The sequence below is a fragment of the Malus sylvestris genome, chromosome 6 (genome assembly GCF_916048215.2).
Source record: "Malus sylvestris chromosome 6, drMalSylv7.2, whole genome shotgun sequence".
Taxonomy (NCBI): domain Eukaryota; kingdom Viridiplantae; phylum Streptophyta; class Magnoliopsida; order Rosales; family Rosaceae; genus Malus; species Malus sylvestris.
Genome location: NC_062265.1, coordinates 29,425,176 through 29,450,392, shown reverse-complemented (window position 1 = coordinate 29,450,392; position 25,217 = coordinate 29,425,176). Strand labels below are relative to the sequence as shown.

The 25,217-nt window shown below is 40.4% G+C and overlaps 2 protein-coding genes and 1 long non-coding RNA gene across 4 annotated transcripts; 1 reads left to right on the top strand and 2 right to left on the bottom strand.

The window, feature by feature from the left end:
• Window positions 1–3,278: 3,278 nt before the first annotated feature.
• LOC126624948 (uncharacterized) lies at window positions 3,279–5,649 on the bottom strand. The gene is made up of 2 exons (XM_050294002.1): window positions 4,495–5,649; window positions 3,279–3,669 (listed from the first exon to the last, which is right to left on the bottom strand). The coding sequence occupies exon 1, from the start codon at window positions 5,498–5,500 to the stop codon at window positions 4,499–4,501; it is 1,002 nt and encodes a 333-aa protein (XP_050149959.1). The 5' UTR covers window positions 5,501–5,649; the 3' UTR covers window positions 3,279–3,669; window positions 4,495–4,498.
• Window positions 5,650–6,605: 956 nt separating this feature from the next.
• Window positions 6,606–9,846, bottom strand: LOC126626899 (histone deacetylase 6-like). 2 transcript variants are annotated; one of them, XM_050296301.1, is made up of 6 exons: window positions 9,233–9,846; window positions 8,389–8,829; window positions 8,112–8,254; window positions 7,478–7,568; window positions 7,250–7,386; window positions 6,606–7,006 (listed from the first exon to the last, which is right to left on the bottom strand). In XM_050296301.1, exons 1-6 carry the CDS (start codon window positions 9,767–9,769, stop codon window positions 6,799–6,801), a joined length of 1,557 nt encoding a protein of 518 aa, XP_050152258.1. In that variant the 5' UTR covers window positions 9,770–9,846; the 3' UTR covers window positions 6,606–6,798. The 2 variants fall into 2 exon arrangements, with proteins under 2 accessions (XP_050152258.1, XP_050152259.1); XM_050296302.1 differs by having other exon boundaries at window positions 6,606–6,986.
• Window positions 9,847–19,704: 9,858 nt separating this feature from the next.
• On the top strand, window positions 19,705–20,571 carry LOC126625709 (uncharacterized). The gene is made up of 2 exons (XR_007624450.1): window positions 19,705–19,769; window positions 20,456–20,571. It is a non-coding gene; the product is annotated as an uncharacterized LOC126625709 (long non-coding RNA).
• Window positions 20,572–25,217: the final 4,646 nt, after the last annotated feature.

The following is a 25,217-nucleotide window of genomic DNA, read 5'->3' as shown; positions in this document are numbered from 1 at the left end:
ACAGAGAAGCCGAGAAAATCATTCACTATGGGAAACAGATTGGGAAGGAGGGTAGTCCACTTCGCAAAACTACCCATTAAGCTTCTGATGCCCAACAACTTCACCAGCATCATAGAAATTGCTCTCAAAACCATCTCATCGGCCTCCAAGATCGAAATCAAGCACGTCATGGAGTCCCTCTACGGATTCCAGGTCGACAAGGTCCACACCCTCAACATGGAGGGCAAGAAGAAGAAGCGTGGTGGTCTTCTCATCGTAAAACCCGATTACAAGAAGGCCTACGTCACCCTCAAGGCTACCATCTCTCTCTCCTAAGACCTCTACCCTATCGGAATCGTCCAGCGGCACCACAACCGAAGAAGACCAAAAAACAACATAACAAGTACAAGTGTTCTGATCTCAACTTGGATCTTTCAATTGGGCTAAAGCCGTTTCAATCCGAGCCAACTCGGGCATCGTTTGGGAACTCGACCGAATCAAGACTGTAGCGGATCATAGCTCCTTTTAATAGTAATAATAATCATCAGTTTTTTGGGAAAGTGCAGTCGACGAATGCGGTGGCGGTGGCTCAGGCGGTGTGTATGTGTTGTCAGGTTGGATTTCAAAGCAGTGAGGCATGCAACAATTTTCAGTGTACCAGTTATAATGGCTTCTACAGATTTCACAGACCTACTTTGAATCCATAGCAGCGGACCCACAACCTCGTCATCCCTGATGGTCCCATTGTGCCCAACGTTTTCACCTCCATCAGGTGCAATAAAGGCGAGTGCATCAGAAGATGCCCACTTTCTGAAAAAGCCACGGGAAAACAATGAAGAAGATAAAAAGAAGGAAAAAGCATACATAATTGCGGTGGTGAAATGGCGTGATTGCAGAGAATGGAATTATAGGTGTGACCCATTGAGCAGGCCTTGCCCCCGTAACTGCCAGCTGCACATGTTATCCCATTATCCAACCATCTGCCATACCCATCTTCTGCAATACCATCGAAAAAAGATTTATGAAGGTGAAGATTTCCTCCAACAGTTGGATTGCTGAGGTTGATGTGAAGGGAGAAATCTCGCTGTTGACAAGTCTCAACAGCTTTTTTGAATGATGTGATTTACTTTTCTTATCTTTTGGAGACATATGTATAATCTCATTAGAGGGTAATTATAAATAAAGAAAGAAGGCAACATGCCAAAAAAAAGAGGGCAAAATGTCGACAAGCCCAAAATAGTGGGCTGGAATATTATGTGGAGGGTGAAGGCCCATATGCCCAAAAGAGCCAGGCCCTATGGCTTCAAACTCCAACCTCCATCCCTCCACTTAAGGTTCACCCTCTACTATCACCAACCAGGTGATCAAAAGTACATCCAGTACTCCAAAATTATTCGGCAGCCTGTCGCTATTATCACCAACTAGGTGATCAAAAGTACGTCCAGTACTCCAAAATTATTCAGCAGCCTGCCGTTATTTTCACTAACCAGGTGATCAAAAGTACAACCCGTCCTCCAAAAAATCATACATGAGCATCACTCATTAAAATCACCATCATACATGAGCATCACTCGTGTCAATCATACATAAACATTCATAAGCATCACTCATGTCAACATTCATGAGCATCACTCATGTCAACATCCATGAGCATTACTCATGTCAATCAACATAAATATTTATGAGCATCACTCATGTCAATCAGCTTCGAAAGCTTCATTTACAGAGCTCTAGCTTCGAAAGCTTCATCTACAGAGCTCCAGCTTCAAAAGCTTCATTTATAGAGCTCCAGCTTCGAAAGCTTCATTTACAAAGCTCCAACTTCGAAAGCTTCATTTACAAAAGCTCCAGCTTCAAAAGCTTCATTTACAAAGCTCCGACTTCAAAGCTTCATTTACAAAAGCTCCAGCTTCAAAGCTTCACTTTCAAAGCCTTATGTATAAAACTTCATTTTCAAAGCTTCACCTACAAAGCTTCAGTGCATGGTATACATAGACCGCCTCCGAACAACCACCATTTTGGCCCATACATGGATTGAATTTGAAATATCCAGCCAACAGACTTTATTGACTGAAGACTTGGGGGACTACACTATGTACCATATATTGGGCTTTCGCAACTGGGCCTCATGAAAAATACTTGGAGGACTTAGCCCATTATTTATATACTGAGGAACAAACTCTTATTCTATAAAAACGACTCCCTCACTTTCATTAGAGAGCACTCATTATTCATGTATTGAGGAGCGAACCCTTATTCTATAAAAGAGATTCCCTCACCTTTAACGCCACAAGCCGAGCCAACCAAGGCAACATAAGCCACAAGCCGAGCAGCCTCGCAACATGTGCTACTTCTAGTTGAGCATTATTTCACATTGAGCACCGCCTCATATTGAGTATCAGTTCTAGACGACATCTAGTTACTTCGGCCCACACATGGACTGAATTTCAAGTCTCCAGCCAAAAGACTCTCTTGACTGAAGACTTGGGGGACTACTGTTTGTACCATATTTAGGGTTTCCGTATTTAGATCTCGTATAAATACTCGGGGGACTCAAATGTAATTATGTAATAAATGAAGGAGCAAATATGTAATAAGTGAGGAGCCCTTATTCTATAAAATGACTCCTCACTCTCCTCATTATGAGAAGTCAAGGTTTAGGCCATGGGAAGAGAGAAAACATCTCAGAGAGGGCAAACATAGAAAATAGGCTAGAAAGTACACTGCCTCTAGCCTTCTTGTATATTCACCATTCAAAGTGAAACAATATCAACATCAGTGTGGACGTACCCCAAACATTGGGGTGAACCACGATACATCTTGTGTTCTTTACTGTCTTGTAGATTCACGGTCAGATTTATGTTGTTTCAAGACCCATCCGGTTTTGTGCATCAACATAAATAAATAGGGTAAATTATTATAATATTGTAAAAGAATTAAAAAAAAAATTAATTTGCCACATGACACAAATTTGACAGCCAAGTCGGCACAAATGTGGCAGCCACATCAACTCTTAATGGATCAATGGATAGAAAATGTAACGGATGTATTATATTGAAATAAAATAGTTCTTGAGGTATGAAATTGAAATGTTTTAAAGATGTTGTAAGAAATTGAAATCGACTCAAAACCTAAGGTGGTAAAGTATAATTTACCCAATCATTTTAATAAGTACCTGATTAGTTTAATTACACCAGCTCATCCATATTTTCTCTGGTTATGCAAAAGTTTTAATATAATAAGGATAGTGATGTGCTCAAATATGTGTCGGGACTAACATTGATACGAGATCATTTGGATTCCTTGTGAAAAATGTAACCATAAATGAATTTTTTAAATACTTGAAAACATATTCAAGAACAGTATAGAAAATACCAAGGCCAAATAGGTTGCGAATGAGGGACAATTAAGTTGAATCACTATCTTCCTTACAGAATGGATTGAATGTTTAACATCCACAAAATAAATAAGCATATATAGTCATCACCTAAGCGGAGGCGGCAGAGAAGCACCATGTCCTTGTGGTCGATTTTCAATGGGAGATGTTGGCAAGGATTTAACGGCGGCTCTTAGGCTGTGTATGGGAACCTTTACTTCTAACACTCTGACTTTGACACCCAAAGCTACCCTTTTCTTCCAATTATCTTCAAGCGAACTCAACAATCAACATGTGAAAAATCCTCCCACCACCTTCCGCCATGCGAAAATCAAGGAGGACATGTTAGTACCCAGTAAGTTTAATCCTTTTGATATATTAAAGTGGAAATGTAAAGCCCTGTGATTTCTCTACAAAATATGTAAATGCACAGTGCAATACCAATACAGATCTAATCACAATAAGATATTATTACCAGTAGGAATTAATGTAGAAGTTGCAGGAAAAACACCCACAAGAAGATATGTTGCTACAACAGCTAAAACCAACTTTGCCCAAAAACAGCTCATACTGGAAAGCAAGAAACAAGAACTTGCAGCAGAAGCCCTAAAATACTGAAACCCTGAAAGCATTTATGGATTCTCTACCTAAGCTATCTTGCCTTAAACCTAAATTGTAGTCATTTTTATGTTGTTCAAGTAATCATGGAGTTGGCAAGAGTTCACTTGTTCTTTGACTTCGATTTCCGACTATAGATCTGTAGTCCGTGATGACTGCAAATGCGTGAACCAAATTAACAAAAGAGTAGATTATATAGGTTGGTAATTCACAATGCTCCGTATATGCTTGACTAATATTTTTAGACATCCTCAATTTTGTAACTGCTATTAGCACAAGTTTAACTAAAGTTACGAAGTTGAATGAAAGCCAAAGGTTTCGTAATTTGAGATAGGCAGCTGGTTCTATCTTGTTGAACTCAACCGATTGCAAAACCAAAAACCAGAGATCAAAACAGCATTGTGTTAAGGGTTTGCTTAGCAAGTGGGTGAGCGGAAATTAAAGACCTTGTGATGAACAGAGCAGCAGCAGCTTGTGTTTAGACAATGTACCAATTCTTCAAACAATGAAGGAGAACATACCAATTTAGCCGCTAAATGGTGTCCACATATCGACATAACCCTCCAAGGAACGGTGCAGCATCTTCTTCCAAGCTCCAAGATCAGGCGGCATATCACCCGTAAGAGCAAGGGAGCTATCTTCCTGTCGATTCCCAAGGCTCAACACAAAAAGCTTGTCGCCAAAAACCTGATGCATAGCCTTCAAAGTTTCTTCCATAACAATTTTCCCATCTCTCAGTGAGTCCTCAGACTCCACACAGCTACCTCCTACATTGACCATTATTCTGCCGCCTTTTCTCAAACACTTTGTGAGCATCTTCCAAGTATTCGAATCCTGCAACTCAGGAACCAAACTGCCTTTACTAAACAAATCCACCAAAATCCCCGAAAACCCGTCTCTCGTGCTGGCCTTGAAAGCATCTCCAACATGAATTACAAGCCTATCCGTGTATTGCCTCTCAAGCTTTGAGAGTCCAAAGTACTCTCTGCCCACAGCAATCACAGATGGGTCAAGCTCCCATCCATGAACCACAGCTTCTGGGTACAAATCAAGAATCGACCTTGCCGCAGACCCCGCCCCGAACCCAAGAATGCCGATGGGTCCGGGAGGAATAATCGGCGGCAAGGTGGCGAAGACATCGAAGTAGGTGTTGGTGAGGGACTTGAAAATGAAAGAGATGCTGTGGATGTTTCCGGGGTTGTCGAGAAGGAGGAGTCTTGAGCCGGCAAAAGGGTGGTCGGCCCTTTTCGAGACCTCGAGGACCCGAATGTAGTTGTGCATGGACTTGAATTTGGCTAGGATTTTGACATCCTCGGCGGGGATGCCGTCGTCTTGGGTTTTGGTTTCCGGGGCGGGGTGGTGGGCGGATTGGGATTTGGGCGTCGATGGGTGGAAGTGGATTGGTTTTGGAGATGTTTTGGGAGAGAAATGGAGGTTTGGAGATCTGGGGTGGAAAGAGTTGGGGAATTTTTGAACTGGATAGGGAATTAACGGTCGAATTTGGTGGGTGTTTTGCAGGAGTGACATTGCTTTTTGCTCTGCGTGTAATCTTCTTTGCAATTCGCAGAGAGAAATGCATAGAAAAATGAAAAGGGCGCGTAAGATATTTATATGTAGGAGGCTCCCTACGTCCCGAAAGCCGTCACGATATCTTCAACTAATAATAATGCGATGTTATTCTAAAACAGATGACATTACATAATTTATTTGGGGCAAAGCCCCTAGTAGCCCTACTAAGGGCTGGTTTGGTATTGCTGTGCTTTGAAAAAAAGCTTCTGTGAGAATAAGCGGCTGTACTGTGAGAATAAGCGGCTGTGAAATAAATCAGCAGAGTGTTTGGTAAACTTTTTTGTAAAAGTGCTTTTGGAAAAAAAAAGCAGTCTAATAGTGGGTCTTTTCATTAAAGGAGCACTGTAATTATGTGTGCTTTGAAAAAAAACCAGTTTTCCAAAGCTACAAATTGCAGCTTCAGCTTTTTCCTTTGATTTCAGCTTATTCTCACAGCAGCTTCCAAAATAAACCATTTTTTTTAAGTTTACCAAACACCAAAAACACTCCCAGCTTTTTTTCATATGAGCTTTTTTTAAAATCACCTCAACCCCAAACTGGGGCTAAATGGTGATTCCGAAAGCCAAGATCTTTAAGAAAATATGGAACTAGTATCGACACGCCACAACGGCATACCGAAATCCACATAAGTCATCTCCTTAAATGATACTTGTTATGATAACTTACATGAGACGCGTATACTTCAATTATAATGGCTCGTGCCAACAATACAATCAATGGAATTCAGTATCATACTTATGAACGCCGTGCAAAGAAAACTTACACAAAGCTTCGTATGATTGGTCAAGTAAATGACATAACTGGTACTACTGTAATGTTTTTAACTATTAAATCTTGGTCATTTTATCTTTCACCAAGGATTAATAGTTGGATAATACTAGGTAGACCAAATTTTTAAACTAAATTTGCAACTCAAATGATGTGTCACTAATAAAAAATAAGCACGTTAATTAACATTAAGTAATAATTCAATCATCAACAACCGCATCATTTGATTTACAAAATTTAGTTTAAAATTTTGACCCCCCCCCCGCATTGCCCTTAACGGTTAAAAGTTCCAGAGTACAGAAAATCACGATTCTGAGTTAGAATAAGTAGAAGAATATTACAAAATTTAGGTTCTATTTCACATTGTAAGTAACATTCGCCTGCTGCTATCAATGCAAATTCGGTATCACACATTGTAAAAGGGAGTAAATTCGGTATTACACAATGTAAATTCGGCATCACTGGCTGCTCTAATACGTAATACCTCACTAATTAATAGGATTCCTTCTACAAATTCTGTGGCATTTACAAACCTCACTCTGCTTAAGCAACATCTCGTGTCGAGGTGATACAGGGGCATTACGACTGGAAGCTACAAAAACTCCATCCGCGTCAGCACGAAGTATGATGATGAAGATGATGTTTTTTATCTTCTTCCATCTCGTCTGCTTCATCCCTACATTAACAACCACATCTCTTGAACATTACAAGACGGGCAACAGTTAAAACGCACTTTATCCAACAATTAAATCGCATATTTATCAAGAGAAAAATCCTAAATACGGTTTTGATGCAAATCTTGCTGAGGTGATAACCATGAGATCAGATTATTTTTGTAATGGTTGACTATAATCAAATTAACCTCCAAAAAGGGCAGTGTTAACTTGAAAGCGAAAAGAACATAACCTACTGTATAATATATGAAAAGAAAAATCTTACCGCATCTCAGACTTGACAGCATGTTGACGAGCAGGGGTGGAGAATTTAGTCCAATGCTTGTCATCTTCAGGATCAGAGTCATAATCCTCGCCATTCCAAATGCGAGGCTTTGGTCTTTCGTCCATTTTCTCTTCCGCCTGCATCCATTCAAACTCAGGTTATAAGAAACAAGGTGAATACATAAAATCCTGGAAAAAGTATCCAAATTAATTTGTCGCTCAAATAAACCTCCTCTGGAACTTCTGTAGTTGGTGGTGTTGTCTGGAAAGGAACACTGGGTGTATGAGGTATGCGAGTAAGTTGCTCTAGCAGTGCATTCCTGGGAGAAAAAAAAAACGTAAACAATAAACAGAACTTGTATGATGAGACAGGGACGACAGAGTCCGCTGCTAGTTAAATATACAATCCAGCATTCTCAATAAATGCTTGTAGTTGAACTTTCCATTTCACCCGGCAAAATTTGCAAGGCAAATTGCACAAATGTTGAAACGCGTTAAATCATACAATCTGCGATACCAATTGCAAACAATAAACAGCATGCTGAACTCAAAATTCCAATATCTGACGGGTCAACATAATTATGTGACGTCCTAAATACTTCTGGAAAGAGAAGCTAAGCTTGTGGAGCTCAAAATGCCAACATAGTTTCAAATAGAAGCAAATTAAGGATGAGCCATTTCCTTTTTACAATATGTTATGAGATCTCTGTTCAATAATTTAAGCATGGTTGGGGACTAGTATGATGCAGCTGAAATTATTGGTGTCAGCAATGACGAATTAAAATTTCTAGCTTAAAAGTAAACTGCAGTACAATGCAATCCACTAGCACCGACTGTCACAAGTAATGAAGCAACAAACACACCTTATTTTCTCCAGATCTTTGGGTGTGTTTAGATTCTCCATGTTGGACGGGGCAATATGAAGAGTGTAATCTGGCCCAAAATACTCATAGTATTCATTGTAAGGCAACTTATTATCAGGCTCCACATCGACCGCCACTGCTGTCTGTTACAAAGTAATGGATGCAATCATAAGGACATTACATCACATGATAGTTGTTCAATTAAAAGAAACGGGAAACACAAATATAAGATGTTACAGTGATTGCCAAAATAGAGAGGAAGGCATTAGAGATAAACCTCATAACACCAGCAACGAGCCACATTACGGATTGTATAACCTCCACCACCCAAGACCATCAGAGGAACGTTAAAAGATCTCAGGAAACGAAGACAATCCGCATGGCCTTTGACAGACAAGTTGAAGCACCCCAACCTATCACCAGACAAAGAATCCGCTCCACACTGAAGAACAACTGCGTCTGGCTGATACATCTCCATGACTTTCTGGATGATGGGCCGAAACAGACTACGGAAACTCTCATCATCCATCCCATCATTTAGCGGGACATTCAGGGCATAGTTCTTCCCAGTCCCAACCCCAACATCTTTAACGTGCCCGGTGCCAGGAAAGAAATCCCCGAACTTATGGAAAGACACAGTCATGACCCTGTCAGTGGTGTAAAATGCCTCCTCGACTCCATCTCCATGGTGCACATCAATGTCTACATAAAGCACACGCTGCGCAGTGACAATCACATAAGTAATTCATTAAGCAATCGAAAACAATGACTACAAACACGATATAACAAATGAACCGAACAAACATTTGGCCTAGACCAGACGTACAACCCGAATAAAAGGCAGATACTCTCACGAGTAGATTTTACTCGGTTGGAAATTTTATTGGATTCAACTTTACAAAACTCGGAATTACTTGCTCCCGGTTAAGTGCAAGAAAGCATAAAATTCATATAGTTTGGTAACTAAAAATTGGTCAATGCAAGTAAAATATGCAGCAAAGAAGCATCAAGAACCCTAAATTTGTAGGTAAGCTAATCGAGTTCCGAATAAAATCATTAGTTCAATTCAAAAATTAATAATATAATTACAAAAAGAAATAAAGACGTCGTTTTGTTATTACCCTGTGAACCTTGAGGAGCTCAAGAATGCCGAGCACGATATCATTGACATAGCAGAATCCAGAAGCCTCGGCCTTCTTGGCGTGGTGAAGCCCACCGGCCCAGTTGATAGCGATGTCCGCGTCCTGGCGGTTGAGCTTGACGGCGGCGCCGATTGAGCCGCCGGCGGAGGCCTGGCAGAAACCGAAGAGGCCGTCAAATACGGGGCAGTCCTCGCCGACGTTGAAGCGCTTGAGGTGGCGGGAGTGGACGGAATCGGCGAGGGTCTCGGGGGTGACGGAGGCTAGGAAGTCGACGTAGTCGTCGGCGTGGAAGCGGCGGATGTCGATGGGCCCGGCGGGGAAGGGGCGGTTGATCTCCATCCGACGGTGGAGGCCGTAGTGGACGACTAAGTTGTGGGCCATGCGGATTCGGTGGGGCTTCATCGGGTGGCCTTGGCCATAGTAGTAATCGCCGACGGTCGGCTCGTAGAAGTAGCTCACTCGCCGTTTCTTCGCGTCTGGGCCTGACGGCAGTGACGCTCCGCCTTCTGAGTTCATCTCTCTCTCCTTCTCTCTTCCCTCCTCTCTCTCTCTCTCTCTCTCTCTCTCTCTCGACTCGAATGGTGGGGTGTGTGTGTTTTTTGGGGGGGGGGGGGGGGGGGGGGGGGGGGGGGGAGATTGTAAGTGAGCGACGTATACGACGAGTCGTTTTGTTCAGAAAAGTAAGCGATAAAGAAGAAGAAGCGGGTCGTGGGTAGAAAAAAGCCCAATGGGCCTCAACTTGTTTCGCTTGCATTTGTAAATGCCCCTAATGTGGCAGGTGTTGGCCCAATATTCTTTTGGTGAAAAGCCCAATCTTGTTTTTGATACCGAATAATGCATATTGCACAGGCAAAAGGATGTACGCCGTGATTGGAATTGGTTCTGCAAGTCCAAATATTGGTTCTACTTGTGTTTGGCAAAGGTATAAGTTAGAAGTGCTTGTGTGATATAAGTGTTTTTTAGAGTAGTACATGTTAGATACTTCTTTGAAAAGCATTTTCACGTACTTTTTATCAAGAAATTGAATTTCTAATAAAAAACTTCAATGTGAAACGAGTTAATTTTCTAAAGGGATTCATAAAAAAGAGTGCTTCTTAGAGAAGCAATTGGAAACGAGTTAATTTTCTAAAGGGATTTATAGTGCGGTTGGTTAAGAATAGTCATCCTTACGATCTCGAAATCGATTAGTTCTCTTTCAATATCGCTTGTATACAATTTTAAGGTGTATGTATCCATTATTTGAAGATTAGCCATCTCGAATGAACGAAGCTACTAGGGTCAGTTAGTTCAGTTGCAAAGGTAGGTATGTAGGGAGTAAGTTAGTCCTTTATAACAAAAAAAATAAAATAATATGAATGAGAAGTCAAATATCTTTTTTTTTTCTTTCGGCAACAAATATTTTAAAAGGAGATTGGTTACTTTCACTACCAACGCCAGGAGCATCCCACAACTTCAAGCGAGAAGGACTTACGCATGTCACGTAACTGTCATTTGTCACCGGTGTGGATTTACATAAGAATTTATAGATCGTGCACTAACAAAAAACTGCTGGTAAAGGGGATCAAACATAGAATGGAGGTTAATCACAAGCCCGCCCTTACTAGCTGAACCAACCCTCGTTGGCAATCAGAAATCAAATATCATATATTGTCATTGTACATAATTTACAAATGAGGACATGCATGTGATATACCATATGGAATGGTTTTTAAAAATGTTAACCGAACTCAGCTCAAAAGCGAGTCTAACAGACAAAGTTGTGTTGGCTCACTTTTGAGCGTGTTCTGCTGGTATTTTTCTTGGGTTGAATAAAATCAAACTAGAGAAACCCAAGAGGAAAAAGATTTGGCATGTCCTCCTCCACTACTTGTGTCTTAAAGTAATGAGACACCAATGATAAGGCAAATGTGGTTCCGATGCATCTTTGGCTCAGTCCGTACGGTGGCAATAAAGGATGATGGATATAAGTTTCAGCCAATCCAAATGAAAAATGTGGAGGGTCCTCTCTCCAATTAAGTTGGGCAACCCCCACGCTGCTCGTGTATTTATTTACTAGTATTAAAGTTTGATCGGAATATAGAGATAGAGATGGTAAATTATTATTATTTTTTTATAGCAAACTATATTATCTATACTAAGAGGGAGGGATGTGTTTAGCCTTATAATAGGCTGACAATAATGTGATTCAAATTCGGTTTTGACGAGATAAAAGAAGAAAATAAATGCATATGACGTGACACATTGCAATTACAATTGGGTTCCTCAAGTTCTTAAAGCATGCATACCCTTCGGCCAGTAGCGGATTTAAGATTTGAAATTTGTGGGGTTTCAATAATAAGGGTGAAAAAGTTTGTAGACAAAAATAACATTGAAAAGTTAAATGATAATACATTTCATTTATATATCATACTCAAAATAACATTACAAACTAATAAATCCTAACTAAGTCGTCCATGACGAGGTTTTATAGTGTGAAAATGTTCCACGATAGCTTCATTGAAAAACCATCTTTCTCAATGTAAACAAATAAATTGTCACTCAACTATTAATCTCCCTTTTTGTTGTAGAATGAACCCTTAACGTTATTCATAGCAAAAAGTGTTTCCTCCACTGAAGTGATTGCAACTGTAAAACCAAAGGCAACTCAATAAGCAAATATACCTATGCAAATGTTTAATGCAACCCTTTCTCTACCATTTTAGGGTTTGGAGAATTGGGGAATTGGGGTTTGTGCACAGGGAATAAGGATTGGGCAAATAGGTGTTAGGGAATGGGGACCAAGGGGACTTGGAGTTGGGACTTGGGCTTTAAAAATGAAAACATAAGACTTGGACAAAACATCATTTTAGGCCAAATTGTTTTTAATAAAATTCAAAAGGTCTGGCCAAAAAGACGTTGTTTTGGACCAAGTATTTAAAAAAAATATCTTTCTGCTTCGCAGTTGTCTTATACATGAAGACGACGCCGCAGACCTGGAATGCAGAGCCAGAGGGCCCAGCCTTCGACTTCGAGGGGTCCCTGAGAAATTTCAAGCATGGATTTCAAATTGCCAAGGGGTCCTAAAACCGTCTAGATCCATCTACAGATCGACCACTGCTTTCAGCTCATCTCTTCCCACTTCCCCCTGTCTGCCTTCGCCTCCCACCCTGACCGTGCTAGCGTCTCCCTTGCCCCCTTATGCCAGTTTCGCCAGGCTTTAGGTGCTCACCAAGTTCTTTTGATAAGCTTTTAGATTTGTGACATAAGGTGCTTAGGTTATCGCGGTTAGGTCACCACCTGCCTCAACTCCAAAATCGGCACCGGAGTAAAAGAGAAAAAATTGTTCACCCGAAATCGGCAAGTTGAGCCGGCAGAGTAAAAGATAAAATAAGTCGCTCTCAATATCTCAATTAGATTTTTTTGAAAATTACAAAATTAACCCTCTTTAATGGGTAGTTCTGAGTTTCATGGGTTCACCCAAAATCATATGTTAACTAATGGGTTGCTAGTGAATTCACCCATAATTAACTCAACTTATTAAGTGTCCGCCCGTTAATTGAAATTTTACGAGCAAATTATGTCATGTTAATGAGCTGGATCCACTAAATAACGGAGGTATAGAATGTAATCGACCCTAAACTAAAAGGGTTGGCACATCATAATCGATATCTTAACTGATTGAAATATAATGGAATTACGGGTGGGAAGAAATTGAGTTAGAATGTGACAAAACAAGATGAAATTGTCAATTAATAACTTAATCTAAGGGGCAAGCATCTTTTTATCGTTGACAATGTTACAAAAGTATACATGACCTAATCATTTAATTTTAAAGATAATGAAAGCACAACACAATTTAGAAAATGTGGGATTACCAAGATAATGAAAGCATAAAACACTTTTTATGTCATGAATTTAAGCGACAAGGCAAGTTTAATCTACTGTATCAAAATATTTGCAATGATTAATATGTAGATTACAGGTAATGTCCAGTCCAAATTTAACTTTGTAAATGTAATATGTATATAAAAAGAAGAGAGTGCTCTTTACCTAAAATAAAAGAGTGCTAGCAACTTTTTCACTAACAAATTTTGCATTTGACAAGTTGTAAGATTCATGAGATTTGTTAATACTTAATTTGACAAAAAATAAATAAAGAGATTTTTTTAACACCGGTAATATTTATTCATATGGTGTTTTTTTTTTTAACAAGAAACGATAGATTGATATTTCATTGATCATCCAAACATATACAGAGGTGTTAATTGGTTACATTGCTCCAGTGATCAAGAAAATGATGTCGAGTGAGTTTTCTTAAATAGACAATTATGGTAAACCCCTAACAACTACCACATGGACGAAAACTACAAACGCCACTCATACCAAATTGTCATAAAACGATAGACGTACAAATATGTATCGGTGACTATGATAGGTCATCGAAGAATAACGCGGCCACATAAAATTATTACATAGGAGTAGAACCACATAAAGTCATTGTTGGTAGACGAGACCACTTATAATGTTACAATAACTCAGACAACATAAAATTTAAGGTAAAAATTAAAGGTGTAACTAATCATGCTTGAACAAATTTCTTGGCATGTGTGGCTTAATTTAAACCAAGAAACTTAGTCCTATTTCCAAATAATATAACTTCCTATATGCATGCCACCGTGTATATTTGTCCTATAATTTGAGCAAGCTAAAGCAAATTTAATTAGTTAGAGGAGAAGCATGTGGAACACGCCAAAGGTGCTAATTAGAATATAATATTGGTGTCAAATCAAAATTTTGGTTATCAATTGGGGACATGAAATTTTAATCAGGGTTATCCCCTTACCTTTGTGATTGGGACATGGAGGGTGTTTCTTCTCAAGGCACTCTAATTGCAACTTTTGACTTGATTTATAGTGGGGATGGGTTCATGGGTCATGGGTAGACTCAAGCTAGCGGGTCCAAGGAATCTTTAGCCACTATACACCTCATTAATAGAGAAGGGTGCATTGAGAGTGAATCTCACATTGCAGAAAAGAGGGACATTACATGTGCTTAGAAAAAGATTGGGCTACGTACTTCTTTATGGTGACAATTGGTTTTATGATGGAACCTCAATTTTCGTCACGATATCAAAACAAGTTATCCCACATGTGAAGCCAAACAGCCACACATGCTGCATGCGACCCAATTTGTGTTGTCCACGTGTTAGGCTTGAAAATTCATCACACGTGAGGGGGCATGTTGAGAGTGAATCCTACATCAAGGAAAGGAGGGATCTTGCATGTGCTTATAAGATATTAGGCTACTCCCTATATTGCTAATTAATTTTATAGTGGAATCTCAACTTTCTTCACGTGAAAGGTAAAAAGAAGTATGTAAATAGCACTACTCAATAAAAAAGTTGAAACTTGAAACACATCACTAACCCCAAATTAAAGTTAACATCACAATTATGTGATTAGATATAGTCCACTAAAACAACATGGCACGATGAGAAAGGACCATCATATCTATATAACCTGTATTTTTTTAATTCTCCTGCAATAATCTTAATTGTACATGCATTGAGTGTTAAAACTAGGCAAGCTAGTGATTTCGCAATCATGGTAATATCATCTTGGAGTTTTTATATATTTTTATTAAAAATTCAAGTGCTTTATGTATATTTGCTTAACAATGTTTATATTTTCATAACAATGTTATATATATGCAAAGGAAATGAAAGTATTTCTCTCTGTGTGAGAGCTTTTTTCACTTTGTGTGAGTAATTTGACAAATCGTCTGGCCGCCAATGTCACAGCCCATCCCGGAGATGTGTATTATTTTATTCTTGATGATGTGAAATGATGGAAATACCCATGGACGTCAAATTGTGTGATGTGGTCTAAGTGTTGTGTATGGATCACTATTCTCAAATCCTAATTGTTTTGGACCAATTAGGATTAGGTATATTGTGTATTTTGGGTTGTTGACCAATTCTAGACCACACACACACACATCCACATCACCTTCTCTCTCTTACTCCCGTACTCTCCCTCTCGGTTCTCTCTCTCTCTCCCTTCTCGTACAGCCAACTCCCAAACTCCAGTTACCATTTACAGATCGAGGGATTTAAAGTCACCATCATCTTCCTGGTAACTTCACGAGTCGGATGGTACCCTTAGTTCGAGGAGAAGTTCACAGGAACTTGAGGAGCTAGAAGCTCTGGTGTGAGGTGCAGTACCTTGACTTTGATCGTGGTTGTTTTAACATGTTTTAATGGTTAAGAAAGGTTCTAAACAACTTTATCTAAGTTTTTGAGAAGTTTCGAGGTGTTTTGGACGTTGAAAACCCGAGAAACCATAACCCCGATCTTGAGTATTGTGCATGCACTAATTAATGCGTGGTTTTTAGGAGTTTTTAAGCTCATAGGGAGCTTTAGGAGTTTTTAAGCTCATAGGGAGCTTTAGGAGGTCCTAAGAAGGCTCGGAGTGGATTGTTGGTGAAAATTGGACGTCATAAAGCCCAGGTTCGAGGAGTTGCAGAGGTCACCGGATTTTCAAGCTTGCTCCAACGTGATTTCATGAGATTTGAGGCTTTAAATAGGTATAACGTGATTCTATGAACTTTAAGCTTCATTTTGGTAGTAATTTCGTAGGAAATGGTTGAGAAACAAGCGAGATTAGTGAGTTTAAAGATTTTCCCAGTTTCCGACGACTACGACAGTCGCTGGAGTCTGAGGTTGAAGACGACGGAATATTCCGTCAATTCTGACGGAATATTCTGACGCCGTCGGTTAAAGGTAACGGAATCTGTTAGGTTTTAACAGAATATTCCCTAACGGTGGTTAGGGAATCCGTCAGGTTTGGCCGCCCATGGGGGCGCGTTTTGCCGTGCCTTTGCCGGCGCGTGAGCCACTGAAAAATTATTCTAAAAATTTCACGATGTTCGTGAGGTTGTGTAGGTCACTGTGGTATATTTATATACCCATTTTGAGCAATGTATGAGAAGTTATTAGCTAGTTTTGCCTATGTGCTTTAAAATAACGTTTTTATAGTTAATTCGCATATAGGTGAGACTTATCCCGAGGACGAGCGTATCCACGGGCGACTTAGGGGTTATGACCCGTTGACATATCAGTGAGTGGGCTTTTGTTTTCAGTAAATATTTATATACTTGATATATTTCCCAGAAATGCATTTTTTTAATGAAAGTATGCTTAGAAATAATATGACAAATGCTTCTATATTTTGAATATGCATTGCATGGTTGCACATATATATGAATGTGGTGTTGTGGAGGGACATGTGAGTTCAGGTAAGTTATGTTTGGTTGTGTGAATCATCGATGATGTGATATGTGATATGTGAATAATAGTAGGACATTTCTGGTACTGTGTAAGTAAGTTTGTTGTTGGTGGCTCGAGATCGTCGGCAGTTCTGACCTATTGAATAATAGTAGGACATTTATGGTACTGTGTAACTAGTACTTGTCCTACTGGACTGCACCTAAACTTTTTATGCTCTGATTAGAAGTGTTTACGGTTGTAACTAACTCCTATCACTCCCTGCTAGTAGTGCACTATATTAATGTGGTTTTTAATTATTCATATATTTGCTATCTTTATCGCTTCCGCACTGTGCATATGGCTACGTCACTCTCACGTGACGGCCAGCATGCCTTGACCTCGGTCGGGGTGTGTCAGCCGGCCCTAGCAGTGCCCAGGACCGGTGGTAGCCCCTTTCCCTTTTCTTCTTCCTATTTTTCTCCTATGTTGTTCTTTGTTTTCCCGCCCATTTTTTCCTGTTATCCACCTTTTGGTGCCTCTGATTTAACCGGTCTTTGCCCCGAATCGGAAAGTTTCTTTTCCAATAACTTTTTTTTTTCTTCCCGCTATCTTTCCACCTCCATGCAACTACTCAAACCATTTTCTTTCTCTCCGGCTTGGCTTCGCCCTTTCTCCATTCCATTATTGCTTTGATATGCAACCATTTCGTTCCACTGTGTTTCACGGCATTATCTAAAGATGTGTAGAGCTTCGACTTAAGTGATCACATCACCAACTTCCATGTTGTTAACGCTCAAAATTTGCAGGTCATACCCGGACATATCCAAGTGGATACTCACAGATTATGGATGAAACAATCAAAGATACTAAGCTCTTGGTGGGCTTGGAGTATAAACTGTAAAATATTGGGCTAAACATGAACACAAAGATATATAGTGGTCACCCATAAACGGGGTTACATCCACTTTAGCCAGTCTATATATTTGCTGATATTACATACAAAGTGACTCAAAACCCTTAGTTAGCCTGGCAAATGCCCCTATTTCACCCTAACTTTGCCAACCCTTTCTCTCTCTGCCTCACTCTCTTAAATAAGCAAATAACCACATTTCTAATGTGTGGTCTCTAAGAGAAGGTGACGTGGCCTCCTCCTATCCAACCAATAAATATCTAGTCTAATAAATATCTTACCTTGGTCGATGTGCCTTCATTTAATAGTAGTCTAGCTGTAGGGCTTCTTGAGAAACGGTCGTCTGTAGAGTATCATCCTGGTGGTCTACCTAGCGCTTTATGCCGAGCATTACATGCCATGCGCTACTCTGGTCCGTTAGTCAATTATTTGGCAATTAAGTGATAATTGCACATTTAGTGTGCAGCCCTCTCTAAGTGATGTGAGCCGAACGACCTGCTCAGCTCAGTTACCTAATTTTGCTCGACCGAGTATCGCTCCTTTCACCTCTACATCCTGTCATAGACTCTGACATTGACTGGTGGTGATTGTCACATGTCCTGAGTTGACGGTTGAGTAGGCATGTTCCTTGAGGCTTGTACTATAAAGTTGTCAGTCCGCCCACGTGCTCTTGTTGGTCGGAAAGTACTTTATGCAATCTAGTCAAGCTATTGGCGGTCTACTATTGCGCTCAGCAAGATTCATTTCTACCCCCGTGGGCCTTTGGGGTATTCCTTCTATCTTTGGGCCTTGGTCTTCTTTTTTCCCTGAGCCTTAGACAAACATTCTCTTGAGCCTGTTTTTCATTAGGATCGGAAAATGATCCCTTATTAACACATGTGTGTGTCGATCTCGACACTACTGCCTATAAGGGGTACTTTCCCACTAGCTTCTTTCCTTTTGGTTGGGTTTTATCTCCTGCGATTGCAAGGGGCTGGTTCATGGTTGGCGGCAATGCTTCGGCTATGGAAGAAGATCCAGGCATTTAGGGTTTCTTTGTGTGTTTTTCTGTAAGGGCTCTTCTTTTGTCATTGTTGTGGAGGTTCATCTTTTGTTTTGTGTTTTTTATGTATTTGAGTTTGAGCCTCTGATTGTGTGTGTATGTTATGTTGGTAATAAAATTTGTTTTATATGCAAAGGATTGAGCTTTTTTATTATTATTATTTGGAAACACTTTTTACTTTTGTTATAAATGAGGGTTTTAAACTCTGAATTTATAACATACTCCTATTTATTACCGTATACTTACCCTTATCATTGACCAACCCTAGTGACTTATTAAGAACCAGTTTTTAAAGTTTGTAGATATATCTTCTATAAAATGTTCCAAAAAATAAGAGTGGCATGGAAGTTTCATGCCCTTGATGGAGAAAGAAGTAGCTTTCCTTCACGACAAGAAATATTATCTTTTTCATATATTTTTATGGAGACAAGAAAAAGTTTGAGACCCATGGGCAAACGACCTAATCATTTGGGGGAAGGATGAAGGGAAAGAAATGGGTTTTCATGGCTTTACTTTCACTATCATTTTGTGATCACCATCTCTTGAAAAGGAAGCTTTCTTGCTGATCGACGGAGACTGTTTGAAAAGGACACTGCCTTTATAGGAAAATACAAGTACTCTCCATGAAATGCATGCGATATGAGAGTGTGTGTACTATATAATTTCTATATTATTATAGGAGCTTTATTTATAGAGATAAAAACACAAAATAAACTTTATAGAATCCAATTTTAAATTATTTGAAGGAAAGACAAAAACCAAATCTTAACAAATCTTGCCCGAAAACAATCACCAAAATTTTCAAATTTCTGTTGTGTCCCCAATAGACTTGTTACCTAACCAAGCCAAAACAACAAATTGACACCATCTATAAAAACTTCAAACTGACTTTAGATCGGTTGAAATTAATTTATGCACTTCTGTAAGCTCAGCTTCACAATTAATGTACTTCTGCAATATCAGTTTCAAAATTATATATAAGATCAGTTTCAAAATCCCAACACTTCTTTAAGAAAAGTTTCAAAATTTTAGTATTTTTGCAAGATCAGTTTCAAAGTTTTTAGCACTTCTGCAAGATCAGTTTCAAACAATTTAACACTTTTGCAAGATGAATTTTTAAAATTTCAACATTTTTGCAAAATTACTTTTAAAATTTCAACATTTTGCAAGATCAATTTCAAGATTCTAGTTGTAATATCCCACATCACCCAGGGGAGTGATCCTTAAATGTATATTCTCATCCTTACCTAGCACGAGGTCTTTTGGGAGCTCACTGGCTTCGGGTTCCGTAGGAACTCCAAAGTTAAGCGAGAAGGAGGTCAGAGCACTCCCAGGATGGGTGACCCACTAGGAAGTTGCTCGTGAGTTCCTAAAAACAAAACCGTGAAGGAATGGTAAACCAAAAGCGGACAATATCGTGCTACGGTGGTGGAACGGGCCTGGGAAGTGATCCGCCCCAGGGCGGGATGTGACAAATGGTATCAGAGCTAATCACTGGCCGGAAGTGTGCCTAGGAGGACGTTGGGCCCCTAAGGGGGGTGGATTGTAATATCTCACATCACCTAGGGGAGTGATCCTTAAATGTATATTCTCATCCCTACCTAGCACGAGGCTTTTTGGGAGCTCACTGGCTTCAGGTTCCGTAGGAACTCCAAAGTTAAGCGAGAATGAGGCCAGAGCATTCCTAGGATGAGTGACCCACTAGGAAGTTGCTTGTGAGTTCCCAAAAACAAAACCGTGAGGGAATGGTAAGCCAAAAGCGGACAATATCGTGCTACGGTGGTGGAACGGGCTCGGGATGTGACAAATAGTATCAGAGCTAATCCCTGGCCAGAAGTGTGCCGACGAGGACGTCGGGCCCCTAAGGGGGGCGGATTGTAATATCCCACATCACCTAGGGGAGTGATCCTTAAATGTATATTCTCATCCCTATCTAGCACGAGGCTTTTTGGGAGCTCACTGGCTTCGGGTTCCATAAGAACTCCAAAGTTAAGCGAGAATGAGGTCAGAGCACTTCCAAGATGGGTGACCCACTGGGAAGTTGCTCGTGAGTTCCCAAAAACAAAACCGTGAGGGAATGGTAAGCCAAAAGAGGACAATATCGTGCTACGGTGATGGAACGGGCCTGAGAAGTGATCCGCCCCGAGCCGGGATGTGACACTAGTACTCTTATATGATTAGTTTTAAAACTTCACCACTTTTGCAATATCAGTTTCAAAATTCTAGCACTTTTTCAAGATCATTTTCAAAATTCTAACACTTCTGCAAGATCATTTCAAAATTTTCAACACTTCTGCCAAGAACAGTTTCAAAATTTCAGCAATTTTGTAAATCAGTTTAAAAAATTTCAGCACTTGTGCAAGATCAGGTTCAAATTCCAGCACTTCTACAATATCAATTTTAAATTTTTTAGCACTTTTACAAAAACAGTTTCAAAATTGTAACATTTATGCAAGCTCAGTTTCAAAATTCATGCATCCTAATCATCAAAACCTCAAAAATCAAAAAATAATTCTAAAACAAAAACTCTAAATAAAAAATCTCCATCGTTCTCATAAATGTAGGAAACAATACAAAGAAGAATAATAGGAGAGAAAGAAGTATAAATAAGAAGTAGGAGAGAGAGAAGTAACAAGTAGAAGAACAAGAAGAAAGAAAGAGAGGTAAACCAAAGAAAAAAAAAGGAGAAAGATAAAAAAATGAGAGAGAGAGTTAAAATAGTAAACGTAATGACAATTAAAAAAACAACCATGATGTCAATTGTCACATAGATAAATTTTGTCCTTCTATAAAATAAATAAAAAACTCTCTCTCCAAAATATAGTCTCATAATTTCCCTTTATGTGTAATTTCTACTAGTTTGCTGTAATTAAGTATTGTAATTAAGATTGTCTCTTGGTGCAAAAACAAATCTAGGATGATAATTTTGACAATGGAAACATCATTTACAATGTAATATAATGTGAAGGCTCAGATTATGTGTTGAAAAAACTTCTATAGCTAGGGACACATCTTAATCATATCGACTGTAATTAGTCACAACAACAACAACAACAAAGCCTTTTCCCACTAAGTGGGGTCGGCTATATGAATCCTAGAACGCCATTGCGCTCGGTTTTGTATCATGTCCTCCGTTAGATCCAAGTACTCTAAGTCTTTTCTTAGAGTCTCTTCCAAAGTTTTCCTAGGTCTTCCTCTACCCCTTCGGCCCTGAACCTCTGTCCCGTAGTCACATCTTCGAACCGGAGCGTCAGTCGGCCTTCTTTGCACATGTCCAAATCACCGGAGCCGATTTTCTCTCATCTTTCCTACAATTTCGGCTACTCCTACTTTACCTCGGATATCCTCATTCCCAATCTTATCCTTTCTCGTGTGCCCACACATCCCACGAAGCATCCTCATCTCCGCTACACCCATTTTGTGTACGTGTTGATGCTTCACCGCCCAACATTCTGTGCCATACAACATCGTTGGCCTTATTGTCGTCCTATAAAATTTTCCCTTGAGCTTCAGTGGCCTACGACGGTCACACAACACGCCGGATGCACTCTTACACTTCATCCATCCAGCTCGTATTCTATGGTTGAGATCTCCATCTAATTCTCCGTTCTCTTGCAAGATAGATCCTAGGTAGCGAAAACGGTCGCTTTTTGTGATCTTCGCTAGATTGCTCCGGTCATTAGTGTGGATAAGTATATAAATGGATAGAGATAGGAAAGCAAACACAAGATGTACGTGGTTCACCCAGATTGGCTACGTCCACGGAATAGAAGAGTTCTCATTAATTGTGAAGGGTTTACACAAGTACATAGGTTCAAGCTCTCCTTTAGTGAGTACAAGTGAATGATTTAGTACAAATGACATTAGGAAATATTGTGGGAGAATGATCTCGTAATCACGAAACTTCTAAGTATCGGAGTGTGGTGTCGTCTTGACTTGCCTTATCTGTCTCATAGGTAGATGTGGCATCTTCTCTGGAAGTACTCTTCCTCCATCCAGGGGTGGTATCTTTAACTGGTGGAGATGCACAAGGTAATGTATCAATTTCACTTGAAGCTTACTTGTAGTTTCAGGCTTGGTCAAGCGCGATACAAACCATGTAGTAGGAGTCCCCCAAGTCGCCGAGCTAGGGGGTCTGCTGAAAGAGGTGACAGACAAGGTAAGCAATCAGAGCTCTGACTGATTGTTCACCTTCTCCCCATCTTGCAGCAGCATGAAGGATAAAGAGAAGAAAAATGAGAAGAGATGATATGAGATACTTTTGCTTTTGAAGAAGTAACTTTCCACAGGCTTATTCTTGAACTGAGCTGGAGGGTTTTCTGGTTTCCTCCAGAGTATAAGGCCGACTGAAGAATTTGAGGGTCAAAACAAGTCCATCAAATCTAGAGTACGTTCCACCCTGCTGATATGGGATACTTTTGCTTTTGACAGAGTAATGGATGTATCGGCACGTGTGCTGTTACGCTTGTCTCCACATGCTTCCTTGTATCCTTCGCACTTGCCCTATCTGTTCCTCAAGCAGATGCGGAATCTTCCCTGGAAACATAAGATGTTGAAGATGAGTACTCGAGAGCAATGCCAGGTAAGTAATCAGGTAAGGGGTTCCAGGCAGTCAGTTCCTAGCTGGAAGCTTGATTCCAAGTGCTGACTGATTGCTCTCTTTCTCCTTGTCTTGCAGGTAAAAACAAGGCCAAAGGAAAAGACAGGGAAAAAGCATGATATGGGATACTCTTGCTTTTAACCCTGATGATATGAGATATTCTTGCTCTAGTATAGCTTGTTTGCAGAGGTATTATCGGGGGGAAAGAAAGCTGAATATTTCGAAAGGCTTCGTTGGGAGTGCCCTATCGGATATGATGAAGGGTTGAGCATTTTTGCAGGTCTGCCTGTCCGTTGGGGATGGAGGTCGACATATATAGGAGTCTCCCTAACAAGTAGTAATGCTATTCCTTTACCCTGCTTGGTCATAGCACGGTAGTGGGAGCTGCCAGTTTCACATGTTTTAACTCTGTCAGAGCACTTTGAAAAAGTGGTCTGTGGTATCTGGCTCTCGAGATTCGGAGAACGATGCCTCTTCGATTTTTGAGAAAGCAATCATGCTGGGGGTCTGGCTCTCGAGATTCGGAGAGCAGTGTCTCTTCGATTTTTGAGGAAGTAATCATGTTGGGAGTCTGGCTCTCGAGATTCGGAGGGCGGTGCCTCTTCGATTTTGGAGCAAGCAATCCTGTTGGGAGTGTTGTCTCGAATGTGAGTAAAGGTTGGGCATGTTTGCTAGTCTACCTTGCCACGAAGCACAAAGGTTGACACACAGGGACTTTCCAATTATCCAGCAATGGTACTGTTCCTTTACACTCTCTTCGCTTTTGAGAAAGTAGTCATGTTGGGAGTCTGGCTCTCGAGATTCGGAGGACGGTGCCTCTTCGATTTTGGAGCAAGCAATCTTGTTGAGAGTGTTTTCTCGAATGTGAGTAAAGGTTGGGCATGTTTGCTAGTCTACCTTGCCACGAAGCACAGAGGTTGACACACAGGGACTTTCCAATTATCCAGCAGTGGTACTGTTCCTTTACCCTTGTGGGTAATAATATGGTAGCTAGACCTTCAAAATTTATGTGTCTAAACTTTGTTAGTGCTGTTTCTTTGCTATTCTTTTACCTTTCTTGGTCAGAGCGATGTAGTGGGAGCTACAAGCTTCACGTGCTCAACTTTGGCAGAGAACTTTGTCAAAGTTATCTGTGGTACCCATGAGCTATTGTTGCGTGTGGGAAGTGGGTGATTGAACAGTAAGATTCATGTGCTTTCTACTTCCCCAGAAGTCTTCGACAGAATGCCCATAATTTCTGCAAAACTGAGTGTGCGTGTGACAGGTGCTGACAAGGCTAGAAAAGTAGGTGCCTCTTCGATTTCTGAGATCGGCCTTCGTGGTCTCTGAGCAGCCCAACTTTTGAGAAAGCGAGCGCCTCTTCGATTGATTCGGAGAACGATGCCTCATCGATTTTTGAGAAAGCAATCATGCTGGAGGTCTGGCTCTCGAAGATTCGGGGAGCAGTGTCTCTTCGATTTTTGAGAAAGTAATCATGTTGGGAGTCTGGCTCTCGAGATTCGGAGGGCGGTGCCTCTTCAATTTTGGAGCAAGCAATCTTGTTGGGAGTGTTTTCTCGAATGTGAGTAAAGGTTGGGCATGTTTGCTAGTCTACCTTGCCACGAAGCACAGAGGTTGACACACAGAGACTTTCCAATTATCCAGCAATGGTACTGTTCCTTTACCCTCTCTTCGATTTTTAAGAAAGTAGTCATGTTGGGAGTCTGGCTCTCGAGATTCGGAGGACGATGCCTCTTCGATTTTGGAGCAAGCAATCTTATTGGGAGTGCTTTCTCGAATGTGAGTAAAGGTTGGGCATGTTTGCTAGTCTACCTTGCCACGAAGCACAGAGGTTGACACACAGGGACTTTCCAATCATCCAGCAGTGGTACTGTTCCTTTACCCTTGTGGGTAATAATATGGTAGCTAGACCTTCAAAATTTATGGGTCTAAACTTTGTTAGTGCTGTTTCTTTGCTATTCTTTTACCCTTCTTGGTCAGAGCGATGTAGTGGGAGCTGCAAGCTTCACGTGCTCAACTTTGGCAGAGAACTTTGTCAAAGTTATATGTGGTACCCATGAGCTATTGTTGCGTGTGGGAAGTGGGTGATTGAACAGTAAGATTCATGTGTTTTCTACTTCCCCAGAAGTCTTCGACAGAATGCCCATAATTTCCGCAAAGCTGAGT

Coding starts and splice junctions, on each gene's coding strand:
- LOC126626899 (XM_050296301.1), bottom strand. CDS start 9,769: ATGAACTCAGAAGGCGGAGCGTCACTGCCGTCAGGCCCAGACGCGAAG. Junction 8,830..9,232: donor AGCTCCTCAAGGTTCACAGG/GTAATAACAAAA, acceptor GTCACTGCGCAG/CGTGTGCTTTATGTAGACAT. Junction 7,007..7,249: donor GCTGTCAAGTCTGAGATGCG/GTAAGATTTTTC, acceptor GTAATGTTCAAG/AGATGTGGTTGTTAATGTAG.
- LOC126624948 (XM_050294002.1), bottom strand. CDS start 5,500: ATGTCACTCCTGCAAAACACCCACCAAATTCGACCGTTAATTCCCTAT.